Genomic DNA, 12,760 nt, shown 5'->3' on the forward strand with positions numbered 1-12,760 from the left:
CCCGGCCCGTCTCCCACATTAACTATGCGGCCAACAGTACGCTTTTACAGAATGCCACGAACACTCCAGAAAGGCAGCACGGTCTCTACCCACTAGGATTCACTCGAGAGACAGCCACAACTCTGCCCGTGAGCGCGCCTCTGCCCCGTCCTTTCACGAACAGCTCAGGACTGCTGAGGGCTCGGCCGCATGCTGCCCTTTCCTGGGTGTCTCTCCTCGCCCATTCTGCTCACGACCGTGAGCTGCAGGTGCACGTCCGCACACCAGAGGACACAGTTAAGACACTGTTCAGACAGAGCTTGCCCACCTTGTCTGCCCAGGGCCCGCCTCAGCAATGCTCTGGCTGGAAGCGCGCATGCCACGACCACTCCTGGGGCCCGCGTGCCCTCATGCAGCTTCCGTCCCTTCCAGCTCTGCTGCTCACACTCCACTCAGACGGTGACAGGATGTCCAACACACCCCGCCGCTGAAGTCACAGCATTCTGTCTGGGTCCCATTCTTGCGACATCACCCACTTGATGCACCCGTTATTTCCTGACTGCTCTTTCACGGACACATATCTTCACGCACCTACCACCCAGCTGTGTCAACGCACCTCTCTCAGGCTCACCCTCTTCAGCTACCGAGAGCCTCAGGTGACTCCCCACACAGCTGCAAGGCCATCCCAACATTCCATGATGCGGTCCGCAGCCATGTCCACGACCCAGCACGGGTCCAGCTAACCCGCCGGCAGCCAGTGCCGCCTCTGGCCAGCAGCCCACCCCTTCCTGCCTGGGGGAGCCCCAGGACCACTTCGTTTCCTGCCCCAGATCAGCCGCGTCTCACGTACACTTCTCCAAGCTCCTGCCTGGGGCCCCACCCAATCTTTCTAATATCTGCACCAGCAGAGCTGGAGAAAAACGACTGAATCCGTTATAAATCTATGAATTCCAACCACAGGCCTTAACGCCAGCCAAAACCGGCAACAAATGCATCACGCCTACCAACTCGAGGGCTGCCGTGAGAAACGAAGCTCATGAGACAGTCTGTCTTGTCCTCAACCATTTAAGACACGGTTCCCCTCACAGGCCTCCCTCACCCCTCTGTGCACACAGCTCCCTGCCACCCCACACCTAGCGTCGCCCAGGAAGGGAGATGCGAGGCAGGAGGGCAGACGGACTGGGCAGAAACTTGAGATTAAAGTGTTTGAAGGTTTTTTAATATACATGGTTCCACATTTATCTCCCAATTAAATGCAAAGCCCACCACAGAACCAGGAGGTCTGTTTTTCTACAGCAAACTGCAGACATCTGTGTCGCCTATCTGACAAAAAGCTTGATCCTTCGAAGCACCTAACGTTGTCACGACACGACTCTGTGCTTAAGCGGTAAGACAAGACAGGACTCACCAAGGGTGGATCGAGATAGCCGTGTGTTGCCGACCACGTCTGGGGCGCGACCAGGCTGTAGAGAGGGAAGTGCTGCTGGGGGCTGTAGACTGGGGGCAAGTAAAAGGACGCCGTGTAGCGGTGCTGCGTGTAGACGCTCATGTCCAGGGGCCTGAAGCCGTTCTTTGGCAAAAATGTGTTTATAGCTATTGCCTTTGCTTTTATCCGTGCCTGTGTGAAAACATATAATACGTGTCTATTAAAATATTTTAGGTTACTGATTTACAAACAAGTATAACCGAAGGTCTTGCTTACCTTAATTGGTTTTCCTTGAAAAGTCTTGACTTCTTCTCGCAGATATTTGTAAGCCTGAGGGAAAAATCATCCAAAATACCACGGCGTTAACCTTATAACTAAGATGATTGTATACTTAAAATATAGTGGACAAGACGTAGCACCGTGATTCTTAATCTTCGGGCCATAAATTCCTCAAAAAAACCTGCTAAGAGCTATGGAACCTCTACCCAAAATTCCCACAGAGAACATTTGTGTTCGTTCTGTGGGTGCTGACAGACACACCACAGCCTCCCTGGGGACCACAGGCTAAGATTCCTGACCTAGGAGGTCCTAGTAACGACCCTGACTTGAAAGTGGGATTCCAGTTCAGGAAAGTAAGAGACTAGGATCACAGCCCTTATTCCTCTCCGACCCCGCGCCACAGCACTGCAGGCCCTGACCCCGTGACCTGTTCCTGCCACCCATCCACTTCCGGCAATTAAAGCCCATCTTTCAGAGTCCCGTTTCTCTCTCTCGACACCCTGCATTCGACCTGCTTAACAGTGAACACAGCGGGCTTCCCTCAGGCGTGTTCCTGTTTGCCTGTGTCTCCTCCCAGGGCCTCTCTCTGGAGCTCTTTTGAGCACCTGGTAACACGTGTGATGCCGAGGGAAAGGTAAGGACAGGTTTAAATTTCTCCAAACACTTTCCAAAAAGTAAAACCTCTCTCTGCCCAGATGCAAAAACAGAATTAATTTTCCCGGGCTGCTCGTCTTACATGCCCTTAGAAAACAGCACCACGTGCTTCCCGTATTACTGCAGAGCTGTCCACACAAACACACCTATTTAAATTTGTGCAACCCGAGGGATCTGCACTTTACATTCAAACTTAATCCCACGATGCAATCATCTCAATGCTCAAATTTAGTCCTACTATGTACTAACTGTCAAGTACTGGTAACCTCTGTACTTCCTGGGGAGGGAGAAGCTTACCTGTTGTGCATCTGCTTCTGTTTCAAATGTAATAAACCAATTATCGTTATAGGCAAATTCACAGTTTATAAATTTTGGTAAATTATCTCCTTTAAATAGTGCTTCTACTTCCTACAGGAAAAGGAAAGGTTAGAAATTAATTCTCAACCATGCCATCTTTTGTCCTCACCAAATAAAAATGATGCATGCACTTCAGGACGGATCCTTAGACAGAGTCCAACATACTGATATCTAGTAAATCTCTCCTTCAAAACGGCTGGGGGGGTTCAGTGTGGCTTCCATAATTGGGTCCCACTGCCACAGGAAAATAAGTCCACAGCGTAACTGACAGCTTTCTCTACTCCCAAGATACCATCAAGCTAAATTACTGTGAAAATATCATTTTACTTTACCAGTAGGCTAGGGGTGGGGGAGCAATTTAAAAAATTTATAAATTCACTGGACTTTTGCTTCTAGCCAAGGTGAACCAGATTTCTCCTTCCCCATGAAACAATTAAAAATAGAAGACAAAATACACAGGATCACAGTTTTCAGACAGTGTCCCGCAGGCCGTGCAGCACAAGTGAACTTGAGAACGCTGCGGGGACCGGAAGGCGAGCCCAGCCCCGCACTCCAGGGCCCTCAGTGTCTCCCCAGTGCTCATCGGAATGGCAGTGTGCCTTCCCACCAGCCGGGGTACAAAATGCTCCCAAAGCACGGGACAGCAGGCAGAGCACACAGCACCAGTGCCCCAGGTGGCACAGGAACTGGCTCTAGAAAAAGGGGGCTCTGCTCCCACCTGACCAATACCCCAAAGGGCCACACTGATTCCAAGTCAGTCTCTGGGCTCTCAGAACACAGCTCGAGAAAATCCATAGAAAAAAACACAAAACATTCAACACCCAATCAAGTCCCAAATGCTTGGCATCCCTTCAAAGTTCACCAGATAGCAAAAAAATAGAAAAACATGACCTATAATGAGAAAGATCAATCAATCAAATTAGACCCAGAAATGATATAGATGGTGGAATCAGAAGGCAAGGACATTAAAGTAGTTACTGGATATATCCCCTACGTTCAAAAAGGTAAAGACTGAGCATATTAAATAAAGGTAGGGAAGATTATAATAAAAAGAAAGATCCAAATTGAACTTCTGGAGATGAAAAATACAATGTCTAAAACAAGAAGTACGCTAGTTACAGACTTTCAGAAGAAGGGAGAAGAGAAAAATAAAAAATAAACTTTGAAAAAGTACTGCACTGCCTCAGTTAACTTCAAGCACAAGAAACTTGAAAGCAAATTTCTAGTTTTAAAATAAATAACTCATAGGAAAGTGATATACAACATAGGGAATGTAGTTACTAATATTGTAATAAATTTGAACAGTGTCAAAAGGTTACCAGAATTATAATCACTTTGTAAGGTATATAGATGTCAAATCACTATGTTGTATACCTGAAACTAACATAACATTGAATGTCAGCTGTACTTTCATTTTAAAGTACAACAGCGGGGAACCGCCTCCAGAGGGCAGGGTCAGGCCTGCGGGGCGAGCGGGCTGAGACCCCGTGCTGCCAGGAATGGGCGCTTTCCCGGCCCCAGCCCAGAGGCGTTGACCGCTGTGACGGGCCCATGTCACTGGCTCTCACTCATTCTCTTTCCAGCACTGCAGTGTTTGGCACAACGATGGTTCCCACAGAAGGGACACACATGGGCTCGTCTGGAGAGCAGAGAGAACTTAGGTTTTAGTTTATTGGGTATAAAGCTCAACTCTCTCCCCACCAGAGGGAGGGTCATAAGTGACGCCAAGAGATACCGCATTCTGAGTTGGACACGGCGATTCTACAAGATTCTGCAGTTATATTTCTTGGAGATGAGCCTACTCTACGTGCGGTGAAAATGCTGTGTGTTCACAGGCAGTTGTTTAAATAAAGGAGCAGACTGTGACAAAAAAAGAAAAAAGAAACGAGAGTTACATCAAGGTGCAGTGAAGTGAAATATCCTAAAACCAATGATAAAAACTCAAAGCAGCAAGAGACGGAGAAGACTCATGACGTACAGAGGAATGAAGATAAAAACGGCAGGTTGATCCTCAGAAACAGGGCATGCCAGCACATAGCAGAGTATCTTTACAATACAGAAAGGAAAAAATCCTGTGAATCCAGAATTCTATGCTCAGTGAAAATGTCTTCTGGATAAGAAAAGCAAGACTCAACTCTAACCACTTACTGGTGTAAACACAAAGACACAGATGGGTCAAAAGTAAAAGGGTGAAAAAGACACATGGCGCTAACGTGACAGGAAAGGGCGTGGCTATGTTAATGCCAAACAAAGTGGGTCCCCGGGATCTGGGGCCAGCTCGTAAGTACCGGAGGAATGATCAACCAAATCGACTGCAATTAAAAGTTTTCCTCATCGCTGACACCTGGTTCCAAAGAAAGAGAAAGAACTTTCTAGATATGCCTGGCCCCAGGTCTCAGAGGGACGTCTGTCTTTGCCACACAGCGGGTTCAGCAACTTACTGTCCTTTACTTACGCAAAGGGGACCACCCTCCCCTGCCTTCCTTTTTCAGCTTTAAAGTTATCGTGGAAGTTCCTCTAAACCTCTATAGAGACTTCCACCATTTGAGTTTTAAAACAGAGGGAACGCTGTTTGGAATAACAAAAAGATACTAAGACCCATGTCAGCAGCTAAAAGCGGGCACTTCTTGGCTGTGGTCTTTACAAATGTCTCAAGTTTTGACACTTAGGACCCATGTTTCAAATATTAATGTGAGTTAATAGACATCCATATTAATATGAGAAGTATGCTGACCCTTCATATTCAGAACTGTAATAAAAAGATAAGGAAAAAATTTCGATCCTAATTTTTTTTTTCATATACTATAATAGAGAATGTGTAAAAATAGCCTAAGTTGAACAGAAAGTAAAACTTTCTAGAACAAGGCCGCACTCGAGAGTACTGTCACCTAGTATCCGAGGTACCATGAGTTCACCTTTGTTACACTCCACCAAGAACAGGCTGGAATAAACCCACACACGCACTCACCTGCTCCCTCCACAGAGAAGGTATTTAAAAATACACAGCATGAGTCCCTTAAAGGCTTGACTCACGTTAGACCTGAGACAGACAAACGGAGTGTCCAGGTTCTTCGAGCCCCCGGGGTGCACATGGACTCGGACATGCCCTAGAGGAAGACTCTGCTTCACTGTCGCTGGGCACACCCCTCAGCTCCCACGCCCTGCGGCTGGCTCAAGCAGCTGGACAAGTGCAGACTGAGCAGCGATTCTCTAACGGCAGACTACTTCTGACGACTCGAACCGTCGACTACTGTGCCCAAGTGAGTAGTTCTCAAATTATGATCTCCAGACCCCATTTCCATAAAAAAAAGGGGCTGTGCCAGTGGCCTTCTGAGGGGGCTGACTTACTTCCACAGGGGTGGACTCCGAGACCTCTCGTAGTATCACTATGCAACGGTTTTGATTTGGCCTGACTTTTTCTCCCTTCTCATCCACTTGGACTAAAGGTAAAGCTATAAAGAGAAGAAAATTGAGTGGTAAAACATAAATATTAAAACAAATCAATCATTTAATTCTATTATATAATACAGATGCTCCGAGATGTTACACTACGTAACTAAACACATCTATAAGAAACAAATATACAACAAGTCAACTATTTTTAAGCTAGTCTTGCATGTTATAGTTCCCAAAATTAAGGAACATGAGAATTTTGGAAGTCCTATAAGAGCTTTAGTAAATGTGACACTATGAAACAAAGGTTCTAAACGGCTCGAATAACTGACAATTACAAGTCAGGTTCAATGGCTTTTCCTCTCTACAAGTCCTTAAAATAAAACAACTTTCTGTCTTATTATGACATTTTATCTAGAACTCACAGAAGTGTCTTTACAAGTGGGTCAGGTGGAACCAAACTCAACTGATAAACAGGTTTCTGTTCTAAATGGACCCCCCAAAACGAAGTAATGCTAAAAGATAACACTGTCTCAAGAAACAATGGTAGTTTTCAGAATTCAAACTTCATGGAGTATGCCTGCCAACTGTCTTCATTAGCTGCTTCAAAAATTTAATGACCTTATGACAGCCGCCTAGGGACAGAAAACAGAGGACTTTTATTTGTGAACGGAAAACCCAACTACGTTGCTGAGGTCAGAGGATCATCATCTTCCATTTCAGTGAAGTCAAATGCACACCAAAAAATCATCTTCACTGTCAGCAGTACAACAAAGCCGCGAGAATACGTGCACACCTCTACCTAGGAGTCAGTGATGCAGTCACCACACTGACTTAGAGAAATGGGGCTTTAGTTCAGGCTGAGCCATGTCCCACCATTCAGAAATATTTAGGCGGGGCAAGGGCACATGCGACACCAAGTTCTTTGTGAAGGACACTGTGGGAGCAGCTCAGCAGAGCAGTCCTGAGGAGGGAGACTACAGAAATAATTCAGCTGGTACTTGTAAGTCTTATTATAACAGGTGAATTTTTATAATTAAAACAACCTTGTTATTTAAAAATTGCAACATGTTGTACATTTAATATAAAACTAATCCCCACTGAAGATATCCTGGGTCGGGGGGAGGGACGGAGGCATTACAAAGAGCACGAGAAAGCTACGGGCAGTAGCAGACGTGTTTATGGTCTTGACCACAGAGAAGGTTTCACCGCTGTATCCACACATCCAAACTGATCCAACTGCGAACTTTAAATATGCAGTTCACTGTAGATAAACTGTATGTCAGAGTAAAGTGGTTTTTAAAAAATAAATAAAATAGGTGCCTCAATCTGCAAAGCAGAGCAGGGCACAGCGCGTTCAGGCTTCAGACACCCGCCATCTCCCGAACTGCCACAGGCCTCTGATGACCGTTCAAACCTTCCCCTGATGCTGACAAACGTTCAAGGGACAGCTTCATTCACAAAGTCCTTTAAAGAAAAATGTGATTTCACCAAAACTTCAGCAGAAATGTGAAATTTACAAGGAACTCCTTTAATGGCTAGAATACTAATTAAAATACATGCCACTCTACTCGAAATACCATTATTTATTTTTGTACATCTCACAGCTTCTTTCATGTTCTTTTCTACTTCCTGAACTTACGATCAGTTAGGGAGCCCATCAGCCAGCGCCGAGTGCCACGGGCACGTCGTCAGACACAGGGCTGGCCAGAAAGGCCCAGCAGACAGGGAAGACCCCACCTGCCGTCAAGGGCTTTGCACAACGGTCGCAACCGCATCGGGCCAGGCCCACTGCGGCACGGCCGCTGCTCACTTACATCTCAGCACCTGCACGATCAAGTCCAGGTCAGTGCACAGCTTCTTGACGTGCTCCAAGTTGGCCACCGTGGTGACCGGCACGTACTGATCGCTGTCCATCTGCGACATAAGGTACATGTCACTAGCAAGGTTCTCCCTGCAGAGAGAAGACAACCTCTCTTGAAACCTTGTGAGGGCTGAGGGGCAGGATGGCGCTCCAGGGCTACGTCCGCATGCCCACCCCACCTGTCGTTTGCCACCTCTCTGAACATAGGCTAATGCTTTTTAGAGACGACTGGGGGACAGAGAGAGCAAAAGTAAAAGTATATTGCACTTCACATTGTCAAAATTAGTGAGCAAATAAATCTTTCAAAAATGTATTTATAGCTTATCTTTGTTCTAAAGAGCTTATCAAAAACACAAACACAGTTTTTTAAAGTAAGGAAAAACAGCCGAAAGAACAAGAAAGTAAGAAAAATATGAAAAAGCCAGGAAAGGCTGGTGCCCAGAGTGCTTGCTGTTCACTCTACAACACCTGCCAGAGAAGCTGCAGATCCGACTCCACTTCCCAGCAGCTAGGATTAAAAAGAAGGAAACCTGATCATAACGTGACCCACAGGGTCGCCAGGTAAGCCATAGAAAACCAGTAGTTTGGGTAAAGAGGAGTGACTTCCTGGAGTTTTGGCCTATGATGAGTATTTCCAGGTGTTAAGGCAGTTGCAAAGAAAAACCTGGAAAATCGTCATTAATGACAGAAAACTTCACACATGTCAATCAGTTATCTTCTTATTTAAAAATAAAAAAAATTACATTTCAGCCAACCCCATCTTCTTGTATGCCAGTTCTTCTATTTCAACTGTAAAGGTTTTTACTCTATTTTTCAATGTAAAAGGTATTATTCGGCTGTGGTGGGGAGAGGGGGGGGACGACACCTAAAAATATATGAGTGCTATGTAAATAAAACAACCTGCTACTGCAGTGTTTGGCAAACTTCGAGAACTAGTACAGGAAATTTGTTCTCAAACTTTTAGTGTTCTGCAAAACGTCTCTGTGAATGAACGGCCTAAGGCCCCACCCTTGCAGCTAAGTCTGTGGGGCCTGGGAGCCAGGTAACGATGAGCAAGATGAATCTGTGGACGACTGCAGGGCCGGGCCTACGGGATTGCATTCAGTTCTCCAACACATCAAAGGCCGGTCAGTGCTCTAGGTCGCCTATTAACAGATACACATGATACACACGGACACAGGCAACAACAGACAGACACCTCTTCCACGTCAAGTGTCACATCTGTGTGTAATAACCATGGCACAACACCACAGATATTAGGAACCAGAAAAACCACTACCATCCTTACCTGGATAAGCAGAATTCCAATGTTTTTTTAAGTACTTCTCGGGGGTCTTCCTGACTTTCTGGTTGAGACTCATTTCCTCCTACATAAAAGTAATGATCAACTCAGAAAAAAATGGCTTAAAATTCACCAAGCAGATGATTCCAGACAGCAATTCTACTGTTTTCAATAGACATTATTAACTCATCTAGTGTACAAAGAACATGGGGAAAATGCTATTCCGCCCACTAAAACAAGGAAAGCAGGGGAAGAAAAGGAAAAAAAGAAAAAGAAAAGAAAAAAAGAAATCCCCTCTCCCCCAAAAGAAAACAACACAGTTTCGAAAAATAATCTGAGTATAAAATTTATTAGCAAAGTTTGGGGGCGCATTTTATCGCATAGTAAGTACGAGCTCATTTAACGCTTTGTCTTGATTCTAAAACAGATTTTCAGGTAGCCGACAAGAATAAAGATACTAAAGCAATATTAAAATACAAAGACTCAAAATAAGGAAAAGATAAATACAGGCCAAAAAATCAAGGCTGGGGATGACAAACACACAGGCCGTAAAGACTACACAGTCTAGTTTCTACACAGTCTTAAAAAATGTGCCTTGAAAGTTCCAGGTAGTCAAAGTCACAAGTAAGAAATTGTGGAGTCCCAGGGACGCCACTGAGAACACTAAATAACAGATCCTCCAGAGGGAACTTACAGTTGAGAAATGGAATAAACCTGCTTCAGCCAGGTGGTCAAGTCAATATCAACAGTGATAAATCACGCTGATACGATGCACCCTTAACAAGCGAGGATGAAAATGTCACTTCCCTCTGTGATCTTCCTGCCCCCAAACCTGGCATCACTGGTATCATCATGAGAAAAGCATCAAATTCCAGCAGAGGAGTTCCACACAAAACAACTGTCCAGCACTCCTCAAAACTGTCAAGGTCATCGGAAACAAGTAAACACAATCGGAGAAAGTGTCATAGCCAAGAGAAGCCTAAGACTTGACAACTAAGTGTAATGTGGTGTCCAGGGACAGGTAGAATGTACCAAGACTGGTTCAGTGCTTGTGGCGCATGTATCGAACTGAAGGAAGGTGTGAAGAACAGAAGAAACTGGTTGCCTGGTCCATGCGAACTCTCCTCCATCTTCCCGATTTCTCTGTGAGCCCAGCACTGCTCCGGAACAAACAGCACGAGACGCAAGCGCAACTTCCAGGCGCCACGGCGCTGTTAGGGGCCCAACACCTGAATTACAGGCACGGGCCACAAGACTTGACTGAAAAGACAGCGAGACTTGACCGTCACGTGACATATAAGAAATGTGCTTTGTTAAATACAAATATCCAAATAGCTTAAAAGTAAAAGGATAGAAAAAGATATACCATGCCAATACTCGTCAAAAGAAAGCTGAGGTGACTGTATCAATATTAGACAGTAAATTCAGAGCGAAGAAAATTACCAGGGATACAGAAGTCGTTTCCTAATGACAGCAGAGCCACTTCAGCAAGAGGCCACAGCCACTCGCACACAGAGCTCCAAAATACGTGAAGCAAAAACTGAGAGAACCGAAAGGACAGACAAACCCAAAATTAAAAGAATACCTCTCTTTGTACCTGACAAAACGAGAGGTACAAACCAGACATACAGTAGGCCTGAACAACACTACCCCCTAACTAGACCTGACTGGTCGGTACAGAACACCCCACGACAGCAGCAAAACACGCATTCTCCCAAAGTACAGAGGGAACACTTACTGAGATGGCCCAAAATAGTACGTCTTAAACCCAAAGGAATTCAAGTCATACAAAGAATGTCCTTTAACCGCAATGAGATTAAATTAGAAATCAATAAAAGAAAGTTCCCTGGAAAATCCCCCGATATTTGGAAACTAAATAACATACTTCTAAATTACCCACAGATTAAAAAACAAAAAATTAAGAAAGAAATTACAATTTTGGACAGTTTTAAAAAAGATAACACGATTTGTGAGACTGTGCTAAAGCAGGACTTAGGAAGGAATTTATAGGCTATAAATGGCTATATTAGAAAAAAAGAAATGCCTCACATATCAATGCCCTCAGCTTCCGTATTATATGACACTAGAAAAAGAACAAATTAAATCCAAAGTAACCAGAAAAAAAGTATATTATAAAGATTAGAAGAAAACCAGTGAAACAGGAAGGAAAAAAGAGAAAAATCAATGAAACTAAATACTAGTCCTTTGAGAAGATCAATAAAATCGATTAAGAGGAAAAAAAAGAGAAGACACGAATTGCCAATAACAAAATGAGTGCTGTGAAGACTGCACAGATTACAAAGATGAACAGACTACCAAGAGCAACTCTTGCAATAACTCTGACTCTGGATGGACCGGACCAAACCTTTGGACGATATAAGCAACCACAGCTCCCTCAAGAAGAAACAGAAAATCTGAGTCGCCCCACATAAAGACAAACTGTAGCCGAAAACTTTTCCACAAACAAAACTCTAGGCCCATGTGGCTTCACTTCTTAATTTAGGGAAGAAATAATAAACTCATCCAAAAAACTGAACAGGAGGGAACACATCGAAAAGAAAACCACAGATCCATGTTCCTCATGCGCACAGCCGTAAAACTCTAAGCAATACTTTGAACAACCTAATCCAACAATAAATCAAAAATATATGACATTGTGACCCAGTGAGGCTTAACCCAGGAATACAAGCTAGGTTAAAATTTGAAAAATCAATCAATATAGAAAATCAAAGAAAGAAAAAATACAGGACCATCACCAAGAAGGAGTAAAAGCAAAACAAATTCCTAGAACCCTTCCACGTGAAACTCTCCCAAATCCTAACAGAAAGCACTTTGTTAGCCTGACAAAGGCCGTCTAGGTAAAACTAACATCATTACCCCCAGTGGGGGAGGAAGTCCCCCGCCCCCGAGACCAGTCGGAGGTCCATGCTTGCCACATCTGTCCACTTTTGTACTGGAGCACCTACTCACCCACTGCAATCAGGCGAGATAAAGAAATAAAAGGCACCAGACTGGATAGGGGATGCAACTGAATTTATTCACAGATAAATTCACATCTATGCAGAAAATCCAAGGGAATCTACAAAAAAGTTCCTAAAACTAATAAGTGAGCTTAGCAAGTTTTCAGGATATGATGTCAATTTACAAAAAATAATTGTATTTCTATACAAGTGACAAACTATTGCAAATTAAATGTTTAAAAATCACTTACGATAGCACTAAAATATATGAAATACTTAAGAATAAACTGGACAGAAGATGTGCCAAAAAAAGCACAGCCGAGAGCAGTGAAAGGGACGTGAATGAGGGGAGGCACACACCTGGCTCCCGAGCTCTGCGCGGAGACGGCCCTGTCTGCAATCAAGCTACAGTCAACGCGACTCCAGTGAGCATCTCGGCAATGTGTAGACAGTGACCAGCTCATCCTAATTTGTACGAAAATGGAAAAGAACTAGAAAAGCCAAAATAACTCCTGAAAAGAACAAAATTAGAAGGCTAATACTACCTGTTCCTAAGAATGGCTTAC

At 44.3% G+C, this 12,760-nt stretch overlaps 1 protein-coding gene across 1 annotated transcript in view; it reads right to left on the reverse strand.

Annotated features, from left to right (window-relative positions):
* Nucleotides 1–12,760, reverse strand: part of LARP4B (La ribonucleoprotein domain family member 4B) — a 41,408-nt gene that overhangs the window by 14,242 nt on the left and 14,406 nt on the right. The window contains exons 5-10 of the mRNA XM_015594814.1: nt 9,241–9,319; nt 7,906–8,042; nt 6,044–6,147; nt 2,636–2,746; nt 1,682–1,735; nt 1,388–1,597 (exon numbers count right to left, since the gene is read on the reverse strand). Of these exons, the coding sequence (XP_015450300.1) occupies nt 1,388–1,597; nt 1,682–1,735; nt 2,636–2,746; nt 6,044–6,147; nt 7,906–8,042; nt 9,241–9,319 (695 nt within the window). The remainder of the gene's footprint in view (nt 1–1,387; nt 1,598–1,681; nt 1,736–2,635; nt 2,747–6,043; nt 6,148–7,905; nt 8,043–9,240; nt 9,320–12,760) is intronic.

The sequence above is a fragment of the Pteropus alecto genome, unplaced genomic scaffold (genome assembly GCF_000325575.1).
Source record: "Pteropus alecto unplaced genomic scaffold, ASM32557v1 scaffold108, whole genome shotgun sequence".
In the NCBI taxonomy this organism is placed as follows: domain Eukaryota; kingdom Metazoa; phylum Chordata; class Mammalia; order Chiroptera; family Pteropodidae; genus Pteropus; species Pteropus alecto.